The 22011-nt window shown below is 34.8% G+C and overlaps 3 protein-coding genes across 4 annotated transcripts in view; 1 reads left to right on the top strand and 2 right to left on the bottom strand.

Moving 5' to 3' along the window:
- Positions 1 to 5014: 5014 nt before the first annotated feature.
- Positions 5015 to 10519, bottom strand: CCAP (crustacean cardioactive peptide). The gene is made up of 5 exons (XM_013308836.1): positions 10445 to 10519; positions 6869 to 6983; positions 6568 to 6649; positions 6053 to 6117; positions 5015 to 5199 (listed from the first exon to the last, which is right to left on the bottom strand). The coding sequence occupies exons 2-5, from the start codon at positions 6953 to 6955 to the stop codon at positions 5056 to 5058; spliced, it is 378 nt and encodes a 125-aa protein (XP_013164290.1). The 5' UTR covers positions 6956 to 6983; positions 10445 to 10519; the 3' UTR covers positions 5015 to 5055.
- Positions 10520 to 15652: 5133 nt separating this feature from the next.
- On the top strand, positions 15653 to 17655 carry LOC106115453 (uncharacterized). Of its 2 annotated transcripts, XR_001227757.1 has the most exons (3): positions 15653 to 15726; positions 16167 to 16514; positions 17315 to 17655. XR_001227757.1 is itself a non-coding variant. In XM_013308815.1 (2 exons), exons 1-2 carry the CDS (start codon positions 16213 to 16215, stop codon positions 17319 to 17321), a joined length of 309 nt encoding a protein of 102 aa, XP_013164269.1. In that variant the 5' UTR covers positions 16167 to 16212; the 3' UTR covers positions 17322 to 17655. The 2 variants fall into 2 exon arrangements, 1 of the variants encoding a protein (XP_013164269.1); XM_013308815.1 differs by lacking the exon at positions 15653 to 15726.
- Positions 17656 to 20057: 2402 nt separating this feature from the next.
- LOC106116692 (trypsin-1) overlaps positions 20058 to 22011 on the bottom strand; it is a gene marked incomplete in the record, with an annotated part of 9028 nt that continues 7074 nt past the window's right edge. The window contains 2 exon segments of the mRNA XM_013310619.1: positions 20058 to 20290; positions 21429 to 21572. Coding sequence (XP_013166073.1) covers positions 20123 to 20290; positions 21429 to 21572 — 312 coding nt within the window.

The following is a 22011-nucleotide window of genomic DNA, read 5'->3' as shown; positions in this document are numbered from 1 at the left end:
TCTCATCCCAGTCTGCCGACCTGTAGTGCCACACTCGGCGAAAGCCATTCGGTTTAAACCGTGGGCAACCCGAGATAGGCACTGAGGTCCGGATCAGGCAGTGGTCCGACGAGCCCAAGGGGGCGTCGGCAGAAACCTGGTAGCTGTCCGGATGAGAGGTCAGCAGAAGGTCCAACAGGGAAGGCGTATGATCTGCCACATCAGGGATTCGCGTGGGCGCGGCGACCAGCTGCGTCAGATCATAAGACAAGGCAAAGTCGTGGACAGATCTCCCCGCGTGGTCGGTGGTACGAGAGCCAAGCCAATCGGCATGGTGGGCGTTGAAGTCGCCAAGTACCACGATTTCAGCGGAGGGGATCTGTGCCAGAACGGAATCTGTAGCCGTTTGGACTTGCTCCATGAGTCGGTCTGTTTCGGCATTACCGCTATGGGACCTATAGAGGCACGCGTAGACCCGCGGATGGACATCGCCATCTACGCGCAGCCACAAAAGAGATAGATCCCTACCTTCAAGAAGGCTGAGGCGACGAGAGCAGACATCCTCTCTGACGTACACGCATACCCCAGCCCGGGGCAAAAAGGAGTGTTCCAGTTTGTATCCGGGGCAGGATAAGTACGATGTGTCCGCCGGAGAGAATATCTGTGTCTCGGTAAGGAAAAGCAAGGCCGGCTTGGCCGTCCGGAGATGGTAGTGGACGGCCTCTAAGTTGGAATGGAGCCCCCTGATATTACAGAAGTCCACAGCGTGGGTGGAAGGGGGCGGTAATGTCTGGCCTCGTTTGCCCCGGCCTTTAAAGCGAGCGAGCGGAAAGGTGCCCCCCCAGAATACGCAGGGCGGCCCGCGCGCTTACCCCCAGACTCCAAGCGGGAGTTCAGGCGTAAGCGCGCGGAGGGGGATTCTCCAAAACCAGTGGTTTTGGTACCCCCCTGGGGTACTTTCTCTTTCAATCCCACTGCCATGCTGTATTAAAGGGGGGGGGGGGGTTGGGCCTCCGGGACCACTTACTTATTACTTGCACCCTTGAGGGTAACAATTTTACAAACATTAAATGTAATATTTAATTATATCAAATTAACATCGACATCACATGGGACCGAAGAGCTGGCAGCTACCTCGGTCAAAGAATCAGTTTAGCTATCCAAAGAGGGAACGCTGTCAGTATCTTCGTAACCTTGCCTAAAGGGACTCCTTTTAATAATATATTTTAGTTAATTATTCGTTTTTTTTTCTAATATTTTATTTTATATCATAGATTTAATATGTAATTATAGAAATAAGGATGTATAATAAATTTCTTTTCGATTTTTTATTAACATCCGAAAAAATAAGTTTCAAACTTCCTATCTGTAAAATTGACCATACTTCCATGCAAATTTCGAAGCACTTTACAACCCATTTTAGCGTTAAAAAGTAGCCTATATCTTTTCCTAGGCTCTATACTATCTGTGTACCAAATTTCATATAAATCAGTTCAGTAGTTTTTGCGTGAAAGGACAGAGTTACTTTCGCATTTATAATATTAGTAAGCGTGTTAGTTTCGTGACAAAGTCCCTTTATTTCAACAGTGGATTGGTTTAATTATTTTATTAAATAGAAGTGCGTATTTAAACAGCCTGCAGTGTTTTGTTTTTCTATTAGAAAGATGGTCTAATATTTCATCCTATCGTTGAAAATAGTGAATGGTGGTGTAATGGTTATCAAGAGTTTCTGAGACTAAAATCTCCTTTATTAGTAGTCTATGTGTTCTTCCAGACTATGTTCTACATCTATATTAAATTTCGTCAAGATACATGCAGCCGTTTTGGAGATATCTTCTGACATACATCTAAACATTCGCATTTTTTTATGTAAGATTTATTTATTATATAATATTATATCATGAATAAAATACAATATATGTATAATTTTTCATTTATTTACACATATTTAAACAATGCAAAACCATAGACAAACGAATTATTTTTTTACGTAATTTTTGAAATTTCACAAAATACAGATTAAATATAATCATTTGATTTAACGATGTAATTCTTCATAGTCTCTGGCAACTCCAAAATGATGATCTTACGTACATCAAATTCAGAATCATCTGGTACATGTTCCATCTAGAAAATATAACCAATAGATAATTAAGCTTGTTATAACTACGATATAAAAAATTCATATTAGTTAATGTTCACAAGTTGTTGAGAGTCGAGAGCTCACGCAGTCGTTGTTTAAGAGGCCTCCTACAAATCACCCCCCAGGCCTCTACACAACGCCCCAATTTTGGGTCTCTTACCCTTAGGACCTGCAGCGCCCACACGTTCTTACCGTGAAGGAAAACATGTTGATACTGCACATATGAAAGTCAAAGATATGTGTGAAGTGACCCACTGGACCAGCATTCACTATGACATAGTTAACTTAGGGTAGACTGAGACCTTCAGTGGGGACTTAGTTACCTGATGATATAGTAAGTTCCATATTACCTCAGCAAAGTCTCCTCTTTTCTTCTTTAAATGGTTGAAACAGCATATTCTAAATCTCCTCGTGCCACACGCGGGCACGCATTCAGTACCACAAGACTCGCATGACAAACTGGCTGCACAAATGTGCCCTAAAATCGAAGAAAAAAAAACAATTAAAAATAAAACGGACGAGATGAACCTCCTTTTTGAAGTCAGCTTAAAAATTATTGTATTTGTAAATGGATAGGTGATTACTTGGATGACAGCTTTTGTATCGTTCAGATTTAGGCGTGCCTGTTCATGTTACATGACAGTTAATTCTATCTATATTATTAGTTCGAGTCCAAACCACCGTTACAAACCTCTACCATCAGCGCTACAATGGTAGAAAACAAATAGGAACAAAATACTTCGTATTTTAGCCAATCCATTTACAGACGTCAGTGATTTTTAAATAAAAATTATAAAATGTTTTGTGTTTATTGTTTAAATACGATAAAGTTAAACTATTTTTAATAATTTAATAAATTAATTTCTATTTAAAATATAAAAATGAATTAAGAAAAAAAAGATCGAATTTTATTTTATATATGAGAATTAATTGCGACATTTTTTACTATGCTTAATTAATAATTAAATTAAAAATGATTACTAACCGAATGCAATTAAAAATAATACGAATAAAAATTTCAACATTTTTTTCAATAAATCTGTTAAATTGGCGGAAAAAATTATTTTGACATGTCCGAAAAGATGGCGGCCGTTGAATGAGAGAAGGAGCGCGTCATCTTACGTTTTATAGAAGAATAAGTTTGCGTTTTATTCCTATTGTTTGTTATCCATTATCATAGACAAGATAAGTATAACATATTGATGGTGTACGTAAATATTTTCCACTTTCATGAATAACTGTGGGAAAAAGAATCAACAAACTTTTCCGACCCAGTGATAAGTAAGAATAAATTATGATAGCTAATAAGAGCCTTTTTATATGTCCAAAGTGTCACAAGAGGGGCAAGACAAAGTATATAACATTCGTTTATCGCTAATAGAATCGACAAAATGCGTAAAAACCTTACTAATATTATAAATGCGACTGTTTGGATGTATGTTTGTAAGAAGATATCTCCAGAACAGCTGCATGGATCTCGATGAAATGTGACATAGATGTAGAACATAGTCTGGAAGAAAACATACTTTTTTAATTGCGCAGACGAAGTTGCGAGTGACAGCTAGTTTATTATAAAAATACGTAAAATGCCGTGGCATATCTACAGTAAGGGTGACTTCCATACATTTTTGACTTTTCTTGTCTTCTTGTCATGTTTTTTAGGGTTCCGTACCTCATAGGAAAAAAAACGGAACCCTATAGGACCACTTTTTTGACCTGTCCGTCTGTCAATAATAACTTTTTTCTCAAAAACGAGTGAGGGTATCAAGCTGGAATTTATTTCATATGATATGTAAAATCTAAAGGCATTTTATGCCTTTTCTGAGAGAAGTAACCACACTAACAGCGTCTCACCGGGCCAAATAAATTTGTCGTTCTATAAATTAAATATCAGTCCATTTTATGTCTCGCAAAGTTATTTCTCCTTAGAGGCTTAAACTGAAGTAAACATCTTTCATTCATGAAACAGTGGTAGAGCGAGCTTTAACATCTTCGCACGAATTGTCCCGGCTCGCCCGGTGAAATACCACGACCACACAGAAGACAGGCGTCAAGTGGAAGCAATTCCAAGTACAGTCTGATGAGTGTGCGTCCCGGAGGACTAATTTAGTCCTCTTTCCCTTCCCACCCTTTTCCTTATAAGGAAAGGATGGTAAGTGGAAGTGGACTTTTCGGATGAGAGGAAGCATGGAAAGGGAAAATATTTTCTTTCTGTGCATCCTCTCCTTCGTCGATTAAAGGTAGGCAACGCATATGGAATTGCGTATGTCTATGAGCAACGGTCACTTCGCTACTTCAGCGATTTCAGGTGACCGCTCGCTCGTTTGCCATCTTATGATATAAAAAAAAAATACAAAGACTTTGGATTCAGAAATCAACGTAAGAGTAAATTAAAAACATTCATTTGGAGAAAAGGTTTTATTGACTCTTCATGTCTTAATATATTTTTTACGCACAAATATAGCTCTGTCATAGAATAATTCAGCCACAGATTATGTAAAGTATCTTTATTGTTAAAAATAATTATGACATAACCTAAAAATTACAATAACTGCTCTATTTCAATGAAAAATATCTAATTAAGAGTAAAATTTTATAAATAAGTCACCTCCTAGAGTTTAAAATTAATTATTAGTCTATCTCTTAATTTGCATTAATTTTAATAATTTATGACAGATTAAAAATTAAAAAAAAAAAAATTACTTGTCATCTGTCAAAGTGTGAACAGACGAAAAATTATTCCATAATTTAAAATGAATTGTTGATTATTTAAATAAAAAAATAATTTTATTTAGAAACGCTACCGGTTCACAATATATTTATTTAATTTAATTTATAATTTTAATTTTTTTATAATTTATAATATAACCTCAAATTTTTTTGATCCAAATAGTATTCGATTGTTTAAATCCTGGTACGTTTTATTGGTTATATTATTTCTGCTTTCTGCGAAGTATTTCAGCGCTTGCCTCTTGGATGGCTTCCCACAGTTTGGCTTCGGAAAGAATTTGACGAGATAGCTCGTCAACCGCATTTTCAGATTCAACCAGAGATCCTAGAGTATCATCATCAACGTACTGAAAATAAAAGGAATATTAGAACAATAATAACCGTCACCCACGAATCTATCCGCACGAAACTAAAAAAAAAACTTAATAAGTAGTCTATGTGTTCTTCCAGACTATGTTCTATATGTATGACAAATTTCATCAAGTTCAGTTGAACTGTTTCGGAGATATCATTTAACAAACATCCATCTAAACATTCGCATTTATATTAGTAAGATGCCGAGCGCCTATTTCCTCGTGGAATTAAAAAAAATGTATGAATATACAGACATCTTTGTAACAATCATCTAGTTCCAGTCATTCTTTACTTATTTAATATCTATATATATATATATAAAAGAAAGTGGTGTTAGTTACACTATTTATAACTCAAGAACTGCTTTACCGATATGACTGAAAATTGTTGAGGAGGTAGCTTAGAGCCAGGAGACTGACATAGGATACTATTTATTCCTTTTATATTTAGATGGATGTGATTTAGATGGATGGATGGGTGTTTGAAGATATCTTTACAACGGCTGAACGGATCTCGATTAAATTTGGCATACGTATAGAACATAGTCTGAAAGAACACATAGGTTTCACTAATTAAGTTTTTATATATCCACGCGGACGGAGTCGCGGGCGACAACTAGTTATTTATAATATTAATAAGAAACATGATTTGATATAAACAAAAAAGTAATGAGATTGAATGTGGATGTCTACAAAGGTAAAAGACCAAAGAAAGTATTGTGTGAAAGAGGATGTGTAAGAAGGAGGTGGATTCAGATATACCAGCTGATAGAGATGTATGGAGTACATCCTGTGCTGATCCTCTGTAGGGATAAGGGAAGGTTGAAGAAATAGGATTTTAATTTACCTGTCTCTGACGTATGATGTCCTGGGGCATACCGGGAGCATATTGAGAGCGTTTTCGGCCACATCCTAAAACACAAATTAAAAAAAATCAAACCAATTTTTTATTTTATTCTACCGTAGTATTGCACGTCGGTGGTTCAAGGGTTAAGCACTTGACTTGTCTGCAGGTCCTGGGTTCTCCCGTCTTGTACCAATGTGTTTTTCCATACAAAGTGCTGGTGCCGGTATTTACATCCTCTTTATAATAATTCTGACGCTTGACTTTGTAATGAAAGCACGTCATTCGCGCCAAAGGACTAATAATAATAAAATATGTACATTTATCTTATGTTGTTAGTGTGAAGTAAAACATCGTGATGCTGCACATATCTGTGAATGTCAAAGATATGTGTGAAGTGACGCACTGGACCAGCATTCACTATCACATAGTTAACTTAGGGTAACGAGAACCTCAAAGTGGACATATAGTGAGCTTGGATGCCCAAGATTTTATTTATAATTATGTCATATAATTACCAGTGAATGCGTTGCAAAATGGTCTCTTCTTTGGTGTCATGATGACGTCATCAGTTAGCCTCGAGTCGAAGTTTCGCGGTATCTGTAACAAACGTTGTAATATATCGTTTTCTCTTTCATTCCCTTTTAAGTAACGGAGACAACATTATTTTTTTAAACACTTGCAGGAAACAAAAAAAAATTGATTAATACGATTAATTTCATGTAATTAATTATTCAGGTTCGTTCCAAATTATTAATGTATTTTTAATTCATTAATATAGTTTTTTTTTATTGTATTTAAAATGTGTAAAATACTCACGGTGGCAGAATGGCAGGATTCCATGTACAAAGAAGCGATGACGATGAGTAACAATACGCGGGAGAAAGACAACATGGCGGATGACATTACTTTTTAATTTTCACGATAAATTGATCTGCGGACAAAAATAAAATGTATTTAGGATGGATGGATGTTGGAAAAACTACTGTGGATACATATAACAACAACGAAAAGGGTTTACGATGTTTTTTAGTAAATATATAATTTTAAACGGATGGCAGTTCAAAAATCTAAAAGCGACATCTAGCGGCTAGATGAATGAATTAAAAAATGAAAATCGTATTACTAAAAAATGTTTACTAGAATTATACCAAAGATACCCTTGCTAAAGGTTGACAACCTCGTCGCGCACAGCGGGCTACGCGCCCCCACAGAGAGGGTTGCAAAAACATTCACTTAATATTTTAGTAATGCATTTAAAAATTTAATGTAAGTAAACTTTAACGATATATTTTTATTTATATAACGTATAGTATTTATTTTAGTTTTTAAATCTACACAATCTAAACATGACACTAAATAGCCATGGCCAGATTATATATTTAAGCCTTAAATGAAAACAAAAAATCTTTTTTTCTAACAAAAATGGAAATTAATAATAAGTAATTAGATATTTTAAATAAACGCCATCTAGTAACAATTTGAAACACTTGAAGGTTAAAAACCTACTGATACCGGAAAATTTTACTAGATGGCGCTGTAATTTAACTATATCGATTTCAAGAAATAGATATTAAAAACGCTGTAAGCCTAAAAGCCATGGTTTAAATGCTTGGAATTAAAACAACACATTTTACGCTTAGTAATTGACATAAATTAATGAGACATTTGTTTAGAAAAGAGACGAATAAATATAAATACGTTCAAATATTTACCATCTGAACAGCAAACTCAATAAAACGGCAGACTTAAGTTACGACGTAAAACTCAACAATACGTGTTCTTTACCTTTAACTTAAATTCTACTTTACAACTTGATAGTTGAATTAAGTTAACTGTTACTTAATCTAATTTTGTCAACTTCGACTTATGTTGAAAACAGAATTGTCATTTGTTTTTCTTATTATTTTCTAGTCGAGTTTACGAATTCTTTAGCACGGAATTAAAAAAATAAGTGAATGAAAAGATTAATTGTTTAAGCTTATTAAAAAAAAACAAATATCCTAGTCTAAAAAACGAGACATATTTTAAATAAAAAGTCAGTCATTTAAGAGTTATTCAAGACGCTAAGATCCGTTAATAAATCCCCACTAAGGGTCTCGGGTACCCTAAGTGTGACTAGGTGATAGTGAATGCTGGTCCAGTGCGTCACTTCACACATATCTTTGACATTCACAGATATGTGCAGCATCAACATGTTTTCCTTCACACTAACAACATAAGATAAATGTACATATGTAACACATAAGTACATGACGGGAGAACCCAGGAGCTGATTACAAGTCAACTGCTAAACCCCTGAACAATGTTACTTTATCGTAGTACAAATTGCGCCAAAGCTATCTACAATTCCCAAATTGACCGCACCCAAATTGTCTATGGTTATTACTGAATGTTACCACAATATTGTTAATAACTCACAATATGATGGCTTTACGTATCCTACGCATAATATTACGACAAAATAATACAACTTGGTAATTAAAAAAACAAACACAGATGTATATGACACTTAGGAGAAGAAGAATCGAATGACGCAGCTTTTATCGAAATCTGTTTCATGTCAAAGTTAATAAAATCAAATACAGAGACGCAAAACTTACTTTTATTATGATAAATATGAATAAAATCAGTCAATTGTCAGTAAAGTTTCGTACGATTGGGTTATTTTTTGGTAAAATTTTAAACAAGCCCAAATATTACGCGCGTAATTATAATTTTTTTCTTTTAAATTATATTCAACATCTGTGTTAAACGTCAATATCCGCTTAATTATTTGTAGATACGTAGCAACAAACATTAATTCAATCTTTCTTATTTATAATATTAGTAAGAAATGATAAATATAAATTTAATTTAAGATGACGGTGTGAGCATTTTTTAGGTTATGTTTTTAGTAAATTTCTTTTTAGTTTCTTAGTCCAAAGCATTTGTAATTTAAAGAAAACACACGTAAGAGTAAAGCAAGATGAAACGGAATGTTCTTAACGGAGTTATAATTTCCATTATTAAATTAAAGAATAACACATAGTTAATTTAAACGTATGTAACGTAACGTAACTATTATGCGCCTAAATTAAATATACACATGTCATGGCGGCCATTACATTACACTTTTTTAGGTTATGTTTTCAAAATTTATAAGTTTTTTTAATGTTATTAGATTAATTGATAATTTGACGTGTTAATAAAGAATTTGGATGATTCAAATCGTGTAAGTTTAAGTTAAATACGTTTAACAACGTTATAAAAAAATTAAATTAAATTATTTTACGTTATTAAATTTAGTAAAATAAATATATTAACAATAATAAAATGTCTACCAAAGACTTGGTTAAGGTTTAAAATACATTAAAATGAATGAAATTATTCACAAATACCGGTTTCGTGACTTTTTAAAGCCAGAATTTAAAAAAAATATCTTATATCCGCGTTTTTCAGCTACCTTCCGGACCAAGTCCTGTAAAAATATTTCTGTATATCTGTCCGCAAGACCGCGTTTGTTTCGTGTTAACTCCGGAACGGGTAGACCGATTTTGATGGGTATTTGTCAGGAAGGTAGAAGATGTCGCGGGAATGTTATAGGATACTTTTGGGTAGACGAAATCGATGGCGACCACTATATTAAAAAGGAGAACAAAAAACTTTTTAAATTTTTTAAAGATTTACCGAATGAATAAACGCGAAACAAGAACAAGAAATGCATAAAGATGTTTTGATACAAAAAATATTTGTGAGTAAACTATGGTTCAATTTTTTTATATTTTCTTACTAGATGTCGCCCGCGACACCGTCCGCGCGGTATTAAAAATAGATGTTTGCCGATTGTCAGACCTACTCAATATGCTTACAAAATTTCATGAGGACCGGTCAAGCCGTTTCGGAGGAGTATGGAAACGAAAATTGTGACACGAGAATTTTATATATAAGATATTGAATAAACCATTAATAGCCTTTATTTTGGACAATAAATATACATAAATATAAGTTTACTAGCGGACCGGACAGACGTCGTCTGACACTGTGATGGTAGCGCCGTCTGTCGGATCCAATGTAAAACATTCCAAAATCAACAACTACTATTAAATTAAAAATTAATTAAAAAAACATTGTCCAGCGGACAAAATTGTGAATCTAAACCATTCCCAGGTCGTTTGAGAGAAGTTCAGTGACATACACACTCACAGAACAATTATATGCATAAAGATTATTAATTATTTTGCAATCTTTATCTTTTTTTTTAATTTGACAAAGGCCTCCTTCATATTGGACCACATTATTCTGTTATAAAAACCATTTCTGACCGCAAACCCACTTGACCAATGGGTTACTTTACATGTCGGAACATAAACGAGCTTATGAGCTAAGCCTAGAAGAAGAAGAACTAGTACTTACCTCTTGTCCAAGCGACGAGTGAATGCAATCCAGAACGAACCTTCCCAGTATTTATACCGATCCCAAAGTAAGGGCGGTTAGAGAACAGCGATTGAATGGAATCTCTGTTAGGTGTAAATAAATTTGTAAATTAAAAAATGTTTTTTTTTATAGTGTGTGTAAAGTGTTTATTTAATTAGATTTTATTATGTTTTATAAGTAAGATTTTATTAAATTGATATATAAACACGGCTAAACACTCACGTATATTCGTCCGGTGCGGCCCGTCGCTATAATACCAGTACCACTCACCCTGATGAAGGGCCCCCGATGGGCTTGAAACTAGTCGGTGCCACCGGACGAATATACGTGAGTGTTTAGCCTTGTTTATATATCAGTTTAGTATAATGTCTCACGAAAGTTTGAATAGTTTAAGATTTTTATTATTTAAATTGTTTAATATAATTGTCTTAATTTTATTGATAGAATATTGACGTATTTCTTATCTTTGGAATTAAATAAACAAATAAAATAATGAAAATTAAAAAAAAAATGCTAATAAATTTACTTAAATTATCTAATTATATTCTTAGACTATTTTACTTTAACAATATCAATATTTTTTTTCTTTCTGTAATAATTATTTTATTTAGTTTCGACTCCACATATGTTCTGTTCAATACGATATCCCGCAGTTTTTTTCATAGCTTTGGCCAAAACGCCCGAATATATAAACGTTAAATATAACAACATACTTAATTAAATGCATATAATAATATAAAAGTAGGATTCCACTGTCATAACTCTTTTATTATAACAGCAAGTAGCTGCCGCCAGCGACTCCGTTCTTGATGTCGTTCCAATCTTAGTCTATGTGTTCTTCCAGACTATGTTCTACATCTATGACAAATTTCATCAAGATCCGTTCAGCCATTCTGGAGATATCTTCTAACATAATCTAAACATTCGCATTTATAATGTAAGTTGAGCGTCTGTTTTGTCCAAGGGAAGACGAAAAGTTTTTCAGCAATGAAGTACTACTGTTATAGACAATCTTACTAATATTATAAATGCGAATGTTTAGATGTATGTTAGAAGATATCTCCAGAACGGCTGCATAGATCTCGATGAAATTTGTCATAGATGTAGAACATAGTCTGGAAGAACACATAGACTACTAATTATGTTTTCTTAAATTCTGCGAGGACGAAGCCGAGACAGCTAGTTGAGAACATATTTTCTGTTGATAAAAGTACTGTATCGAAGTATGCAGAGGAAGATATGTACTGATGTTATTTCCTCTTTCTATACTATTAGATTTTATTTTAAAATAGCTATCGCCCGAAACTCCGTTCGCGCGGAATAAAAAAAAACGTAATTAGTAGTCTATGCGTTCTTCCAGACTATGTTCTACATGTATGACAAATTTCATCAAGATCTGTTCAGCCGTTCTGGTGATACCTTCTAACAAACATACATCGAAACATTCGCATTTATAATATTAGTAATATTAGTAAGATATGTTTTTTTTATAACTGAAGGGGGCAAACGAGCAGCGAAGACACCGAGGTGTTCAACGACGCCCATGGACATCAGCAATACCAGAGGAACTGCAGACGCGTTGCCTTTGAGGTGGTGATAAGCTCGCTTCTTGAAGGACCCTAAGTCGTAGCGGTTTGGAAATACCGCCGAGGACAGACCATTCCACAACGCTGCTATGCGAGGCGGGAAGTTTCGCGCAAACCGCACGGTTGTGGATTGCCAGCCATCGAGATGATGTAGATGGAACCTGGCGGTCTGTCATTTTAAAGATACCATAGACATAAATTTATACCATAAATGGAGCAGAATTTCTCATCAAGTTGAAAAAACAAATTTATTGAATAACGGACGGAAAGACGTGTGAGTTATTTTGTATATATTACAGCTATTTATCCTGATCATTGCTTTTGCCTAGTTTGTTTCGTATCGAGTACAAATTTAGTGTCAAATTGTTGTCTTTTTGTGTGTGAAACTATATTTTGGATAAAAATACTTAATATATAGATATGTTAAATAAAAAGCAGCTCTTCAAGGCATAAATTCGAACAAAAATGAATAAATAGTATCCTATGTCCGTCTCCTGGCTCTAAGCTACCTCCTCACCAATTTTCAGGCATATCGGTAAAGCTGTTCTTGAGTTATAAATAGTGTAACTAACACGACTTTCTTTTATATATATAGATTAGCTTTCGCCCGCGATTCCGTCCGCGCGGGTTTAAAAAAAGATTCCTAAAGGGTTTTCCCTACAAATATTCGAATTTATCACACCTTTTAAGCCTTCCTTAAACCTCGACAAACATTTCAAGACCAAGATAAGATAAATCCGTTCAGTATTTCTCGAGTTTTAGCGAGACTTAAGAACAGCAATTGATTTTAAAAAAGGTTTTATAAACTTGTTATTTTGTTTATATTAGTATGTTTTAGCATTGTTGGTTTGTGCTTAAAATAATTCGAATTCAACTTGGTATAATCTTTTAAATCCAGTCCTGCCTATCTCTGCCTACCTCTATGGGTTAAGGGCGTGATGTGTAATATTATAGGTTAGTAAAAATCCTAAAGTTTTTCTTAAGTTTTCTTTTGTATAATTTACAATGCTTCCATATCGTTTAACATCTGAAATACGAATAAAAAAATTTTTTTGGTATTCGATACGTCTTTATTTTTTTAAAGAAACCAACGAAATACTTAAGTCGAGTTATCGTACTGAATTTATTATTTATAAAAATAATAATTTGGTTATACGATATTTGTTTACTTTACGAATTCCGATTTTTTTCTATTCCTATTAACACTGGGGATTCTGACAAAGTCAAGTTTTTTTGAGGTTACAAGCCAAATGTTCGTATCACGTTGGTAGATGACGGAGTTCCTTATGTCATAGTTAATTAAAAAAACAAACTGTCAAAATAGTGTCAAAGCAAATGGCTTCATTAAAAATTATAAAAAATGTGTTTTGTTATGTTTTGCAAAAAAATAATTTAAAAATCATATTAAAATTCTGTTCATTTTCACAAATTAATTATGAAATTATAAATATATAATTTTTATTTAAATAATATCCTAGTAGTTGCCGGCGAATTCGTTCGCGCGAAATCTAAAAAATCTAGTCTTGACTTAATATGTGTCCCGGTGATATTGTGGCTTTTAACAGTGAAATTTTCAAATTAGTTAATTAGTTTCGGAGTAATGTAAACAGTCAAATATTTCCCCTTTATAATATTAGTATTGTAAAAATTAAATCGCAATTAAACTGGGTCATACATGTATAATTTTAGAGAACATATTCATACGCACATTAAAATTTCAAACTTCCAAACACCTTAAGGCTTGCATTGTTTAATGGAGATTATATGTTAAAAGCAACTAAGTTTAAAACAATCCTTAAACATCTTTAAAATAAACATTATTTTAAGGTTATTTTTAAAGCTTCACTTTCTATGTATGCACATACTGTTCAGTTAATCTTTGATTTAAGTTGACAGAAGTTTAAAAACTAATAAAACGGACTTTCCTTTGTTCAGTATACAAACACAGACATAAAATTTATCTTGTTAGTCTTAGATTATAGAGAAATGGACTCGACAAATAGCCGACAACTTACTAAATTCTGCCACGTTTCTGACAATTGCCAATTTGGGGGGGTTAATTAAAGAACGCAAACTGACAAAAAGAACACTATATTAAGATCACAAGAAAGCACATTTAAACGTATTTTTTGATTTTATTTCACAGATTTTCAACGCTCCACTGGTCCTGTCTCTTTTAATTCAAAGTCGATTAGTTAACTAAGTTTTACTTCGAATCTAATCAGCATTATAGTTTGACAGTTAAACTTTGAGGTTATGTTGCCAATTCATTGGTTAGTTTATAATTTGGGATGGAAAAACATTTCTTAATATCTTTGTTGACTATATCAGCGTTAAACATTTTAACCAAAGTATATTTTAAACGAAAGATTTAAAAAAAAATCGCCAATGTACTCTTGCATACATCAGACACTTTCTACTAAAAGGTCTCTCAAAATTTGCCGTTTCTAAAATTACACGATACATAGTCGTCGCTTTGCTGAAACGAGTAAAAAATTTAAAACATGATTTTTGGTATAATAAACGCAATTACATCACGTGCACGAAATAACAGTAACAGCCTTGCTCGGTATTTTTTTTTAAATTGTGTTTTTTGGTAATTATATTTAAGTACGAATTACTAATAAAATGATGAAATATGAATAATATTTTTCCATCTTACCGATAGAAAAAGTTAAGTTTATGTTTTAGTTGATTATCGATAAAACACGAATAAAATGACATTTTCTAAAAATGATTCCTAGCTAGATCGATTTATCGCCCCCGAAACCCCCTATAAGATAAGATTAGTAATAAATCTTAATACCTTTTTATTTATTACGTTCGTATCCTGCAGCTATTATTAATTTATAAAAAAAAGGAATTTCAATGTAGATTAAAAAAATCAGCGTTCCTTCATTAACTCGTGTCATTACCAATAACCGCAAAGTTTTAATATAACTGCTACAGCTTTAAATAGCTTGTCGATAACTGTTATGTAAGCAGTTATAACGGTGTTATATTTTTGTAGTCTGTGATTTTTTGAACGTAAAATTGTGTGAATATTTGCTTTTTTTTAAATTAAATTAGAATAGTGTTTTTTACGTTTTTATTCACAAATAAATATTTAAATAGCTCATATGAGCAATGATTGTTGTGCAAATTGTCAACTTTTCAGGAAAGGCTTTCAAAGTTTGAATCTTACTTCTAACTAATCTCACTAATATTATAAATACGAATATTTAGATGGATGTATGTTTGTTAGAATGTATCTCCAAAACGGCTCCATAGATTTCGCTGAAGTTTGGTATAGAGAAAATAACCTGGAAGAAGACATACGCTACTTTTAAAGTTTTTTTTAATTACGCGCGAACGGAGTCGCGAGCAACAGCACGTTTGACATAGTTGTTTACATGCTTTGCAAAATTACTAAGATAGATATGTTCTTTACTCTAATTATATAAATATTAATAACTGTATTTTGTGTTATTTTTACAACAAAAAAAACTTATGAAAATGCCCAAATGTCACTTTGAAATTTTGACGTTTATTTTGTAAAATAATAAAACCTCTTTTGTATAAAACATTTGATATCGATTCTTTCATAATTGTCAAGCAAAATGTTTTTTATTTCTGACAATTATCTGTCAAAAATGAAAATTTTCCCGTAAATGATACACGCCCCGGATCGATCAGGTAATATATTTTAAATTCGAACTAAATATTCAAGTCCCTGTCATAAAAATTAGCAAACATACGCGAAAGCGAAACGTTTAATATTGCAGGCGCGTTCACTATTTTGAATAAACAGAGACGTATAGAGAATTGTTTAATCTCATCCATTCCTTTTAAGAAAAGGGAAGGAAAGAAAAGGATGTCAACTAGAATTTTTAACCGCCACGTTATACATCGGGCGATTCGTGGAAGAAATTAGATTTGACGCGTTACGTTGCACCGAGTGTAACATGCGTTTAGCATTGACTTTACTATTGTTAAATTGTAATTTGAAATATGTACAAAGCTCTAAGCTTAGATTTTCAATGTCGATATCATCAAAATTCTATGCAATTTTTACTTTAGTTTATATGAAAGAACTTTAAAGGGCCCTCTCAGAACAATCTATACATTTATTTCAGGACCCTACCATGAAACATATCAAAGAAGCATGATTAAACAATAAAAATGCCTAAATCCAAATCCAGAGAAGTTAAAATTGTCCACTCAGATAAACGTATAGCTAAACTAGATGACGAATCATTAAGAAATTTAACAGACTCTGATGGGCCCTGCAATGAATGCATCTGCAATTTAATAGACCCTCCGAAACCACCTTTTGACTTACGAAATGCTATACGAAGTGCCATCGACACATTACAAATGTACACAGACTCAACTGCAAAGGCCCTAGGGATTACCTCATCTACTAATCTAGCAGGGCCCAGTGAAAAGGGCAAGGAAAAAGAAAAAGCTAAAGGAGGGAAAAAGTAAGCATTTTAGCTCTTATATAAATAATCCTATCTTACAATTTTTACTACATTCACAAGGTTTATTTGTTAATAACTAGTTGTCGCCCGCGACTTCGTCTGCGCGGAATTGAATAATAAGTAGCCTATGTGTTCTTTAACACTACGTTCTACGTCTGCGCCAAATTTCATCAATATACATTGAGTCGTTTCGGAGATTTCTAACAAACATACATCCATCTAAACTTTCGCATTTATAATATTAGTAAGATTAAGCTAAAACCTAAGAATTAAGTAGTACATATATTCGTCGGTGGCGGTGGTGGCGTCGGTGACTCAGTGGTCAAGCACTTGACTTGCAATCTGCAGCTCCTGGGTTCAAATCCCGTCATGTACCAAAGTGTTACATATGTACATTTATCTTATGTTGTTAGTGTGAAGGAAAATATGTTGATGCTGCACATATCTGAGAATGTCAAAGATATGTGTGAAGTCAACCTGCACTTGACCAGCGTGGTTGACTATGACCTAATCACATAACTTAGGGTAGACTCCGAGCCCCTCATTGGGGACGTATAGTGAGCTGATGATGATGATGATATTGCATTAAATAATTGTAATGATGTATTAAAAATCATGTATAATTTAATTCAACAATTATTTACATTGGAAACGTATTTTTTATACGTAAATCCAGTAAAATAGTATCTTAAACCTCTTTATTTAAACTGTAATGATTTTTTTGTAATATATTACTTTATTTCTAGCATAAATATTAGACGACAAATTTTATTAATAATTAACGACAAATATTATTTTAGGAAATAATCTTCATCACGATGACGTTGGAACAATTGAAACAACTAGAAACTAAATCTTTAAAGGGCCTCAAAGAGAACGTTTCGGGGCCCTGCGATGAATGCATTTGTGCTATATTAACCACTCCAGCGGATGTTTTGACACGTGGGAATTGTTTCAAAAGATTTTTCTCGTGCTTTATAAAAACTAAGAAAGCGAAAAGTATGAAATCCATAAATAGTGGAGTTAAAAAGAAAAAACCGGTGAAGAGTAAACGATATACATCGAAACCGGTTAAAAAAACGAAAGGTAATCGATTTAAAATAACAAGATGTTGATTTGACTAATAAAATATGATTATTCATTATTTTGTTTCATTTATTTTAAACCTGTAATGAATCTTACTAGTATTATAAAGCAGCTATCGCCTGAAACCCTCTTTTAAATAAACTTAGTAGCCTTCAAGACTGTTTTACATTTATGCCCTTAAGCGAGATTTAACAGTGGTAGAGCGAGCTTTAACATCTTCACACGAATTGTCCCGGCTCGCTCAGTGAAATACCACGACCACACAGAAGACAGACGTCAAGTGGAAGCTATTCCGCGTTTCGTCTGATGAGTGTGCGTCCCGGAGGCCAAAATTAGTCCTCTCCCTTCCCGTCATATTTCTTATAAGGAAAGGATGGGAAGTGGAAGAGGACTTTCCGGATGAGAGGATGCATGGAAAGGGAAAATATTTTCTTTCTGTGCATCCTCTCCTCCGTCGTTTAAAGGAAGGCAGCGCTTATGCAGTTGCGTATGTCTATGGGCAACGGTCACTACGCTATTTCAGCGATTTCAGGTGGCCGCTCGCTCGTTTGCCATCTTATGATATAAACAAAAAAAAAGCCTTCAAGACTGTTCTACATCTATGCCCTTAAGCGAGATCTACGCAGTCCTTCTAGAGATGCTTTCTAACAGACATCTATTCAAACTTTCCCATATTAAGATGTGAATGTGTAGATGTTTGTTAGAAGATATCTCTAGAATGTCTTCATGGATCTCGCTGAAATTTGGCATTAAATCTTATATCTTTAAATGAGCAATTCTTGTATATATATAATTGGAATCTCGGAATCGGCTCCAAGGATTTTCATAAAATTTAGTATATAGGGGGTTTCGGGGGCGATAAATCGATCTAGCTAGGAATCATTTTTAGAAAATGTCATTTTATTCGTGTTTTATCGATAATCAACTAAAACATAAACTTAACTATTTCTGTCGGTAAGATCGAAAAATATTATTCATATTTCATCATTTTATTAGTAATTCCTACTTAAATATAATTTCCAAAAAACACAATTTAAAAAAATACCGGTCATCCAGATTTTAACATATTAAAAACGAATAATTAACTAAAATATATTATTAAAAGGAGTCCCTTTAGGCAAGGTTACGAAGATACTGGCAGCGTTCCCCCTTTGGATAGCTAAACTGATTCTTTGTCCGAGATAGCTGCCAGCTCTTCGGTACCCTGTGATGTCGATTCACTTTTTTTGTCTTTGGAAGAACACATAGGTTACTTATTAAGTTTATAATTCTACGCAGACGTAGTCGCGGGCGACAGCTAGTATTTTATAAAAGAAAGCTATGCCGTACTTTACTGGCATGTAACTAGGCGTAAGTGAGAAATTATTTATTTGGTTATATATACGTTAAAAAAATATTATTTATAACACTTAAGCTTGTGCTTAAAATGTCTTTATTTATTTTCATTTACAATATTATATAGCGTCCATTATCTCCATATACATGAGCACTCTATAACTTAATGTTTTCTTTAGTAATAGAGCTCTTGGTTAAATGGTTAATATACATCGCTTTTGCATTAGTCGACTATTCAATGAATGGTTATTAACACTTTGGATAATATTTGCTTGAATATACGACTTACGCAAGACACACACGTTAGGTAGAACTTTTATAATGTGCCCGTACATGGGTTAGTTTTTTTTTGTGACTGAGTAGTCACTGTTTGCCTTGAGGAGGCATTTACAGCTTCACCGGGCTTGAGGTGGCCGAGCGTAGATGGCGCTTAGCCTGAACCTCGTTTTAGAGTAACAAGACTCGAGGGCTCGGGCTGTTACTTCGTTATTTTTACCGGATTGGGAGGTCACCGAGCTCTTAGGTCGCTTAAGTGGACGCTCCATGGAGTGACTGGACTCAAGGGCCCCCGAGAGGGGACCTCGGCAAAAACACATTGGTACATGACGGGATTCGAACCCAGGACCTGCAGATTGCTCCAAGAGGTGGGTCTCTATAAACCCTAGGCGGCACCAGCGGGAGAGGACGGAGAATCTCGAACCTGCATTGTATGGTGCCGTCTCTGAGGAGCGCCTACGGGTGCAGCGCCCCATTGGGGGCGCATTGAGGAGTCCTATTCTCGGGCTGGTTAGTGGGGCGTCCCGGTAAGTAACACGATCACGTGGCGTCCCACATTATGGCTATGAGGTAACAGAGCGGTTTAGTGGGTTTGCTCCATTCGGGGAGAGAATCCCACATAACTACTGTTCCTGTTACTGTGCCTTCCCCGAGGCACGGAGTATGCCTAAAGCATTCACCTGTGAAAAAAAGGACCTGTAGATTGCTAGTCAAGTGTTTAACTCCTACGCTACCTACGCCTTGCGTTTGCCTATCGTTCAACTTTGCTATACGTCTACGCCGTCAAAACTAATTCCTATTCTTTTCTTAAAATAAAACGATTGGAAAGGAAAGAACACATAAACATATTGCGTGTAATTTTAATTTATTCAGACATCTATCAGTCAATGATTATAGCCATCTTGAAGATGCTACGGCCATACGATGCTCTCTATCCAGGGTATAAAACCGGCCACACGTGTGTAGATGGCCGGTTGACCAGGATGGCCACACTCTCTCCCCCATGACGTGATGCCGACAACAGAGTACATACAATATATCTGAGGGTGCTTTATCTGTGCTGGACCACCACTGTCACCCTGCAAATTAAAGTAATAAATTTTATAGGAGAAGGGGGCAAACGAGCAACGAATCGCCTAATATTATTCGATCCGACGCCCATGGCCATCCGCAGCGCCAGAGGAACTGCAGATGCGTTGCCGGCATTTAAGGAAGGTGTACGCTTTTTTCTTGAAGACGTAACTAAGTCGTAACTGTTTCTACAGTCCTATATAAATAGACAGGCGATAATATGTAGCAATTTGTGCCTATTTGATTATCGCCATTTTGACGCTGATGATTACGGTTTGTGGTCGTGTGGATTCGAGCTAATAGTCTTACTAGTATTATAAACTAGCTGTAGCCCGCGACGCCGTCCGCGTGGATATATAAAAAAAAACTTAATGTATGGATAAGTTAAATAAAAACTAGCTCTTCAAGGCATAAATTCGAAAAGAAAAAGAATAAAGAGCAAGGAATTTATACCTTGAAGAGCTGCTTATTATTTAACTTACTAACATTATAAATACGAATGTTTAGATGGATGTGATGTGGATGGATGGGTGTTTGAAGATATATGTAGAACGACTGAACGGATCTCGAATAAATTTGGCATACGTATAGAATATAGTCTGAAAGAACACATAGACTACACTAATTAAGTTTTTTTATATATCCACGCAGACGGAGTCGCGGGCGACAGCTAATTCATATTAGAAAAGCCTAAATGTACAAATAAATATCTTCGTAATGGTGATAATCCTAGACAATAGATGGCGCTATTTTATATAGTCATATCTCATATAAACCCAGTCTGTTGGTTTTTTTTTCTGACTGAGTAGTCACTGTTTGCCTTGAGGAGGCAATTACAGCTTCACCGGGCTTGAGGTGGCCGAGTGCAGATGGCGCTTAGCCTAAACCTCGTTTAAGAGTGACAAGACTCGAGGGCTCCCTCAGGAGCCTCGGCTGGGGCTGTTACTTCGTTATTGTTCCCGGATTGGGAGGTCACCGAGCTCTTAGGTCGTTTAGGTGGACGCTCCATGGAGTGACTGGATTCAAGGGCCCCCTAGAGGGGATGTCGGCTTGGGCTGTCACTCATTACGCGTTTAGCATTCAAGGGTGCCCGAGAGGTCTGTTGGGTGTTTTTTTATTTAAGAGTATTTTATGATAATAACTTACATTACAGCTGTCTTTCTTCTTATGCCAATCACCGAAACACATCTGAGTTGTACTATTATAACCTTTTTTCATATGTCTCATGCCCCGACTGTTTGGTGCGTAAGTTCTGGAACAATCTTCGTCAGAGAACTTCTGGAGAGTCACCTAAAAATGAATATCATTAACCGTGGGTTTCTAACAACAATATCTCTGTTTTTTATATCATAAGATGGCAAACGAGCGAGCGGTCACCTGAAATCGCTAATAAAGCGAAGTGACCGCCCATAGACATACGCAATTGCATATGCGTTGCCTACCTTTAATCCACGGAGGAGAGGATGCATAGAAAGAAAATATTTTATATATAAAATTCTCGTGTTACAATTTTCGTTCCCATACTCCTTCGAAACGGTTCGACCGATTCTCATGAAATTTTGTGAGCATATTAAGTAGGTCTGAGAATCAACCAACATTTTTTTTTAATCCCGCGCGGACGGAGTCGCGGGCGACAGCTAGTGTCTAAAAGTACTTATATTTTTAGTTTAATACCTCACTACAGTTACCAACAGTCAGCGTCATAATGAGGATCAAATAGGCACAAAAT

This window comes from Papilio xuthus, unplaced genomic scaffold (genome assembly GCF_000836235.2).
Source record: "Papilio xuthus unplaced genomic scaffold, Pxut_1.1 DF829660.1, whole genome shotgun sequence".
Taxonomy (NCBI): domain Eukaryota; kingdom Metazoa; phylum Arthropoda; class Insecta; order Lepidoptera; family Papilionidae; genus Papilio; species Papilio xuthus.
Note: the sequence above shows the minus strand (reverse complement) of the source record. Positions and strands in the feature narration are given on the sequence as shown.

Excerpts from the sequence above, each read along its gene's own strand:
- CCAP (XM_013308836.1), bottom strand. The coding sequence starts at position 6,955 with ATGTCATCCGCCATGTTGTCTTTCTCCCGCGTATTGTTACTCATCGTC. Across the intron at positions 6,650-6,868 it reads AATCCTGCCATTCTGCCACC|ATACCGCGAAACTTCGACTC; the intron begins GTGAGTATTTTA and ends CGTTTGTTACAG. Across the intron at positions 5,200-6,052 it reads ACATCATACGTCAGAGACAG|TACGTTGATGATGATACTCT; the intron begins GTAAATTAAAAT and ends TTTTATTTTCAG.
- LOC106115453 (XM_013308815.1), top strand. The coding sequence starts at position 16,213 with ATGCCTAAATCCAAATCCAGAGAAGTTAAAATTGTCCACTCAGATAAA.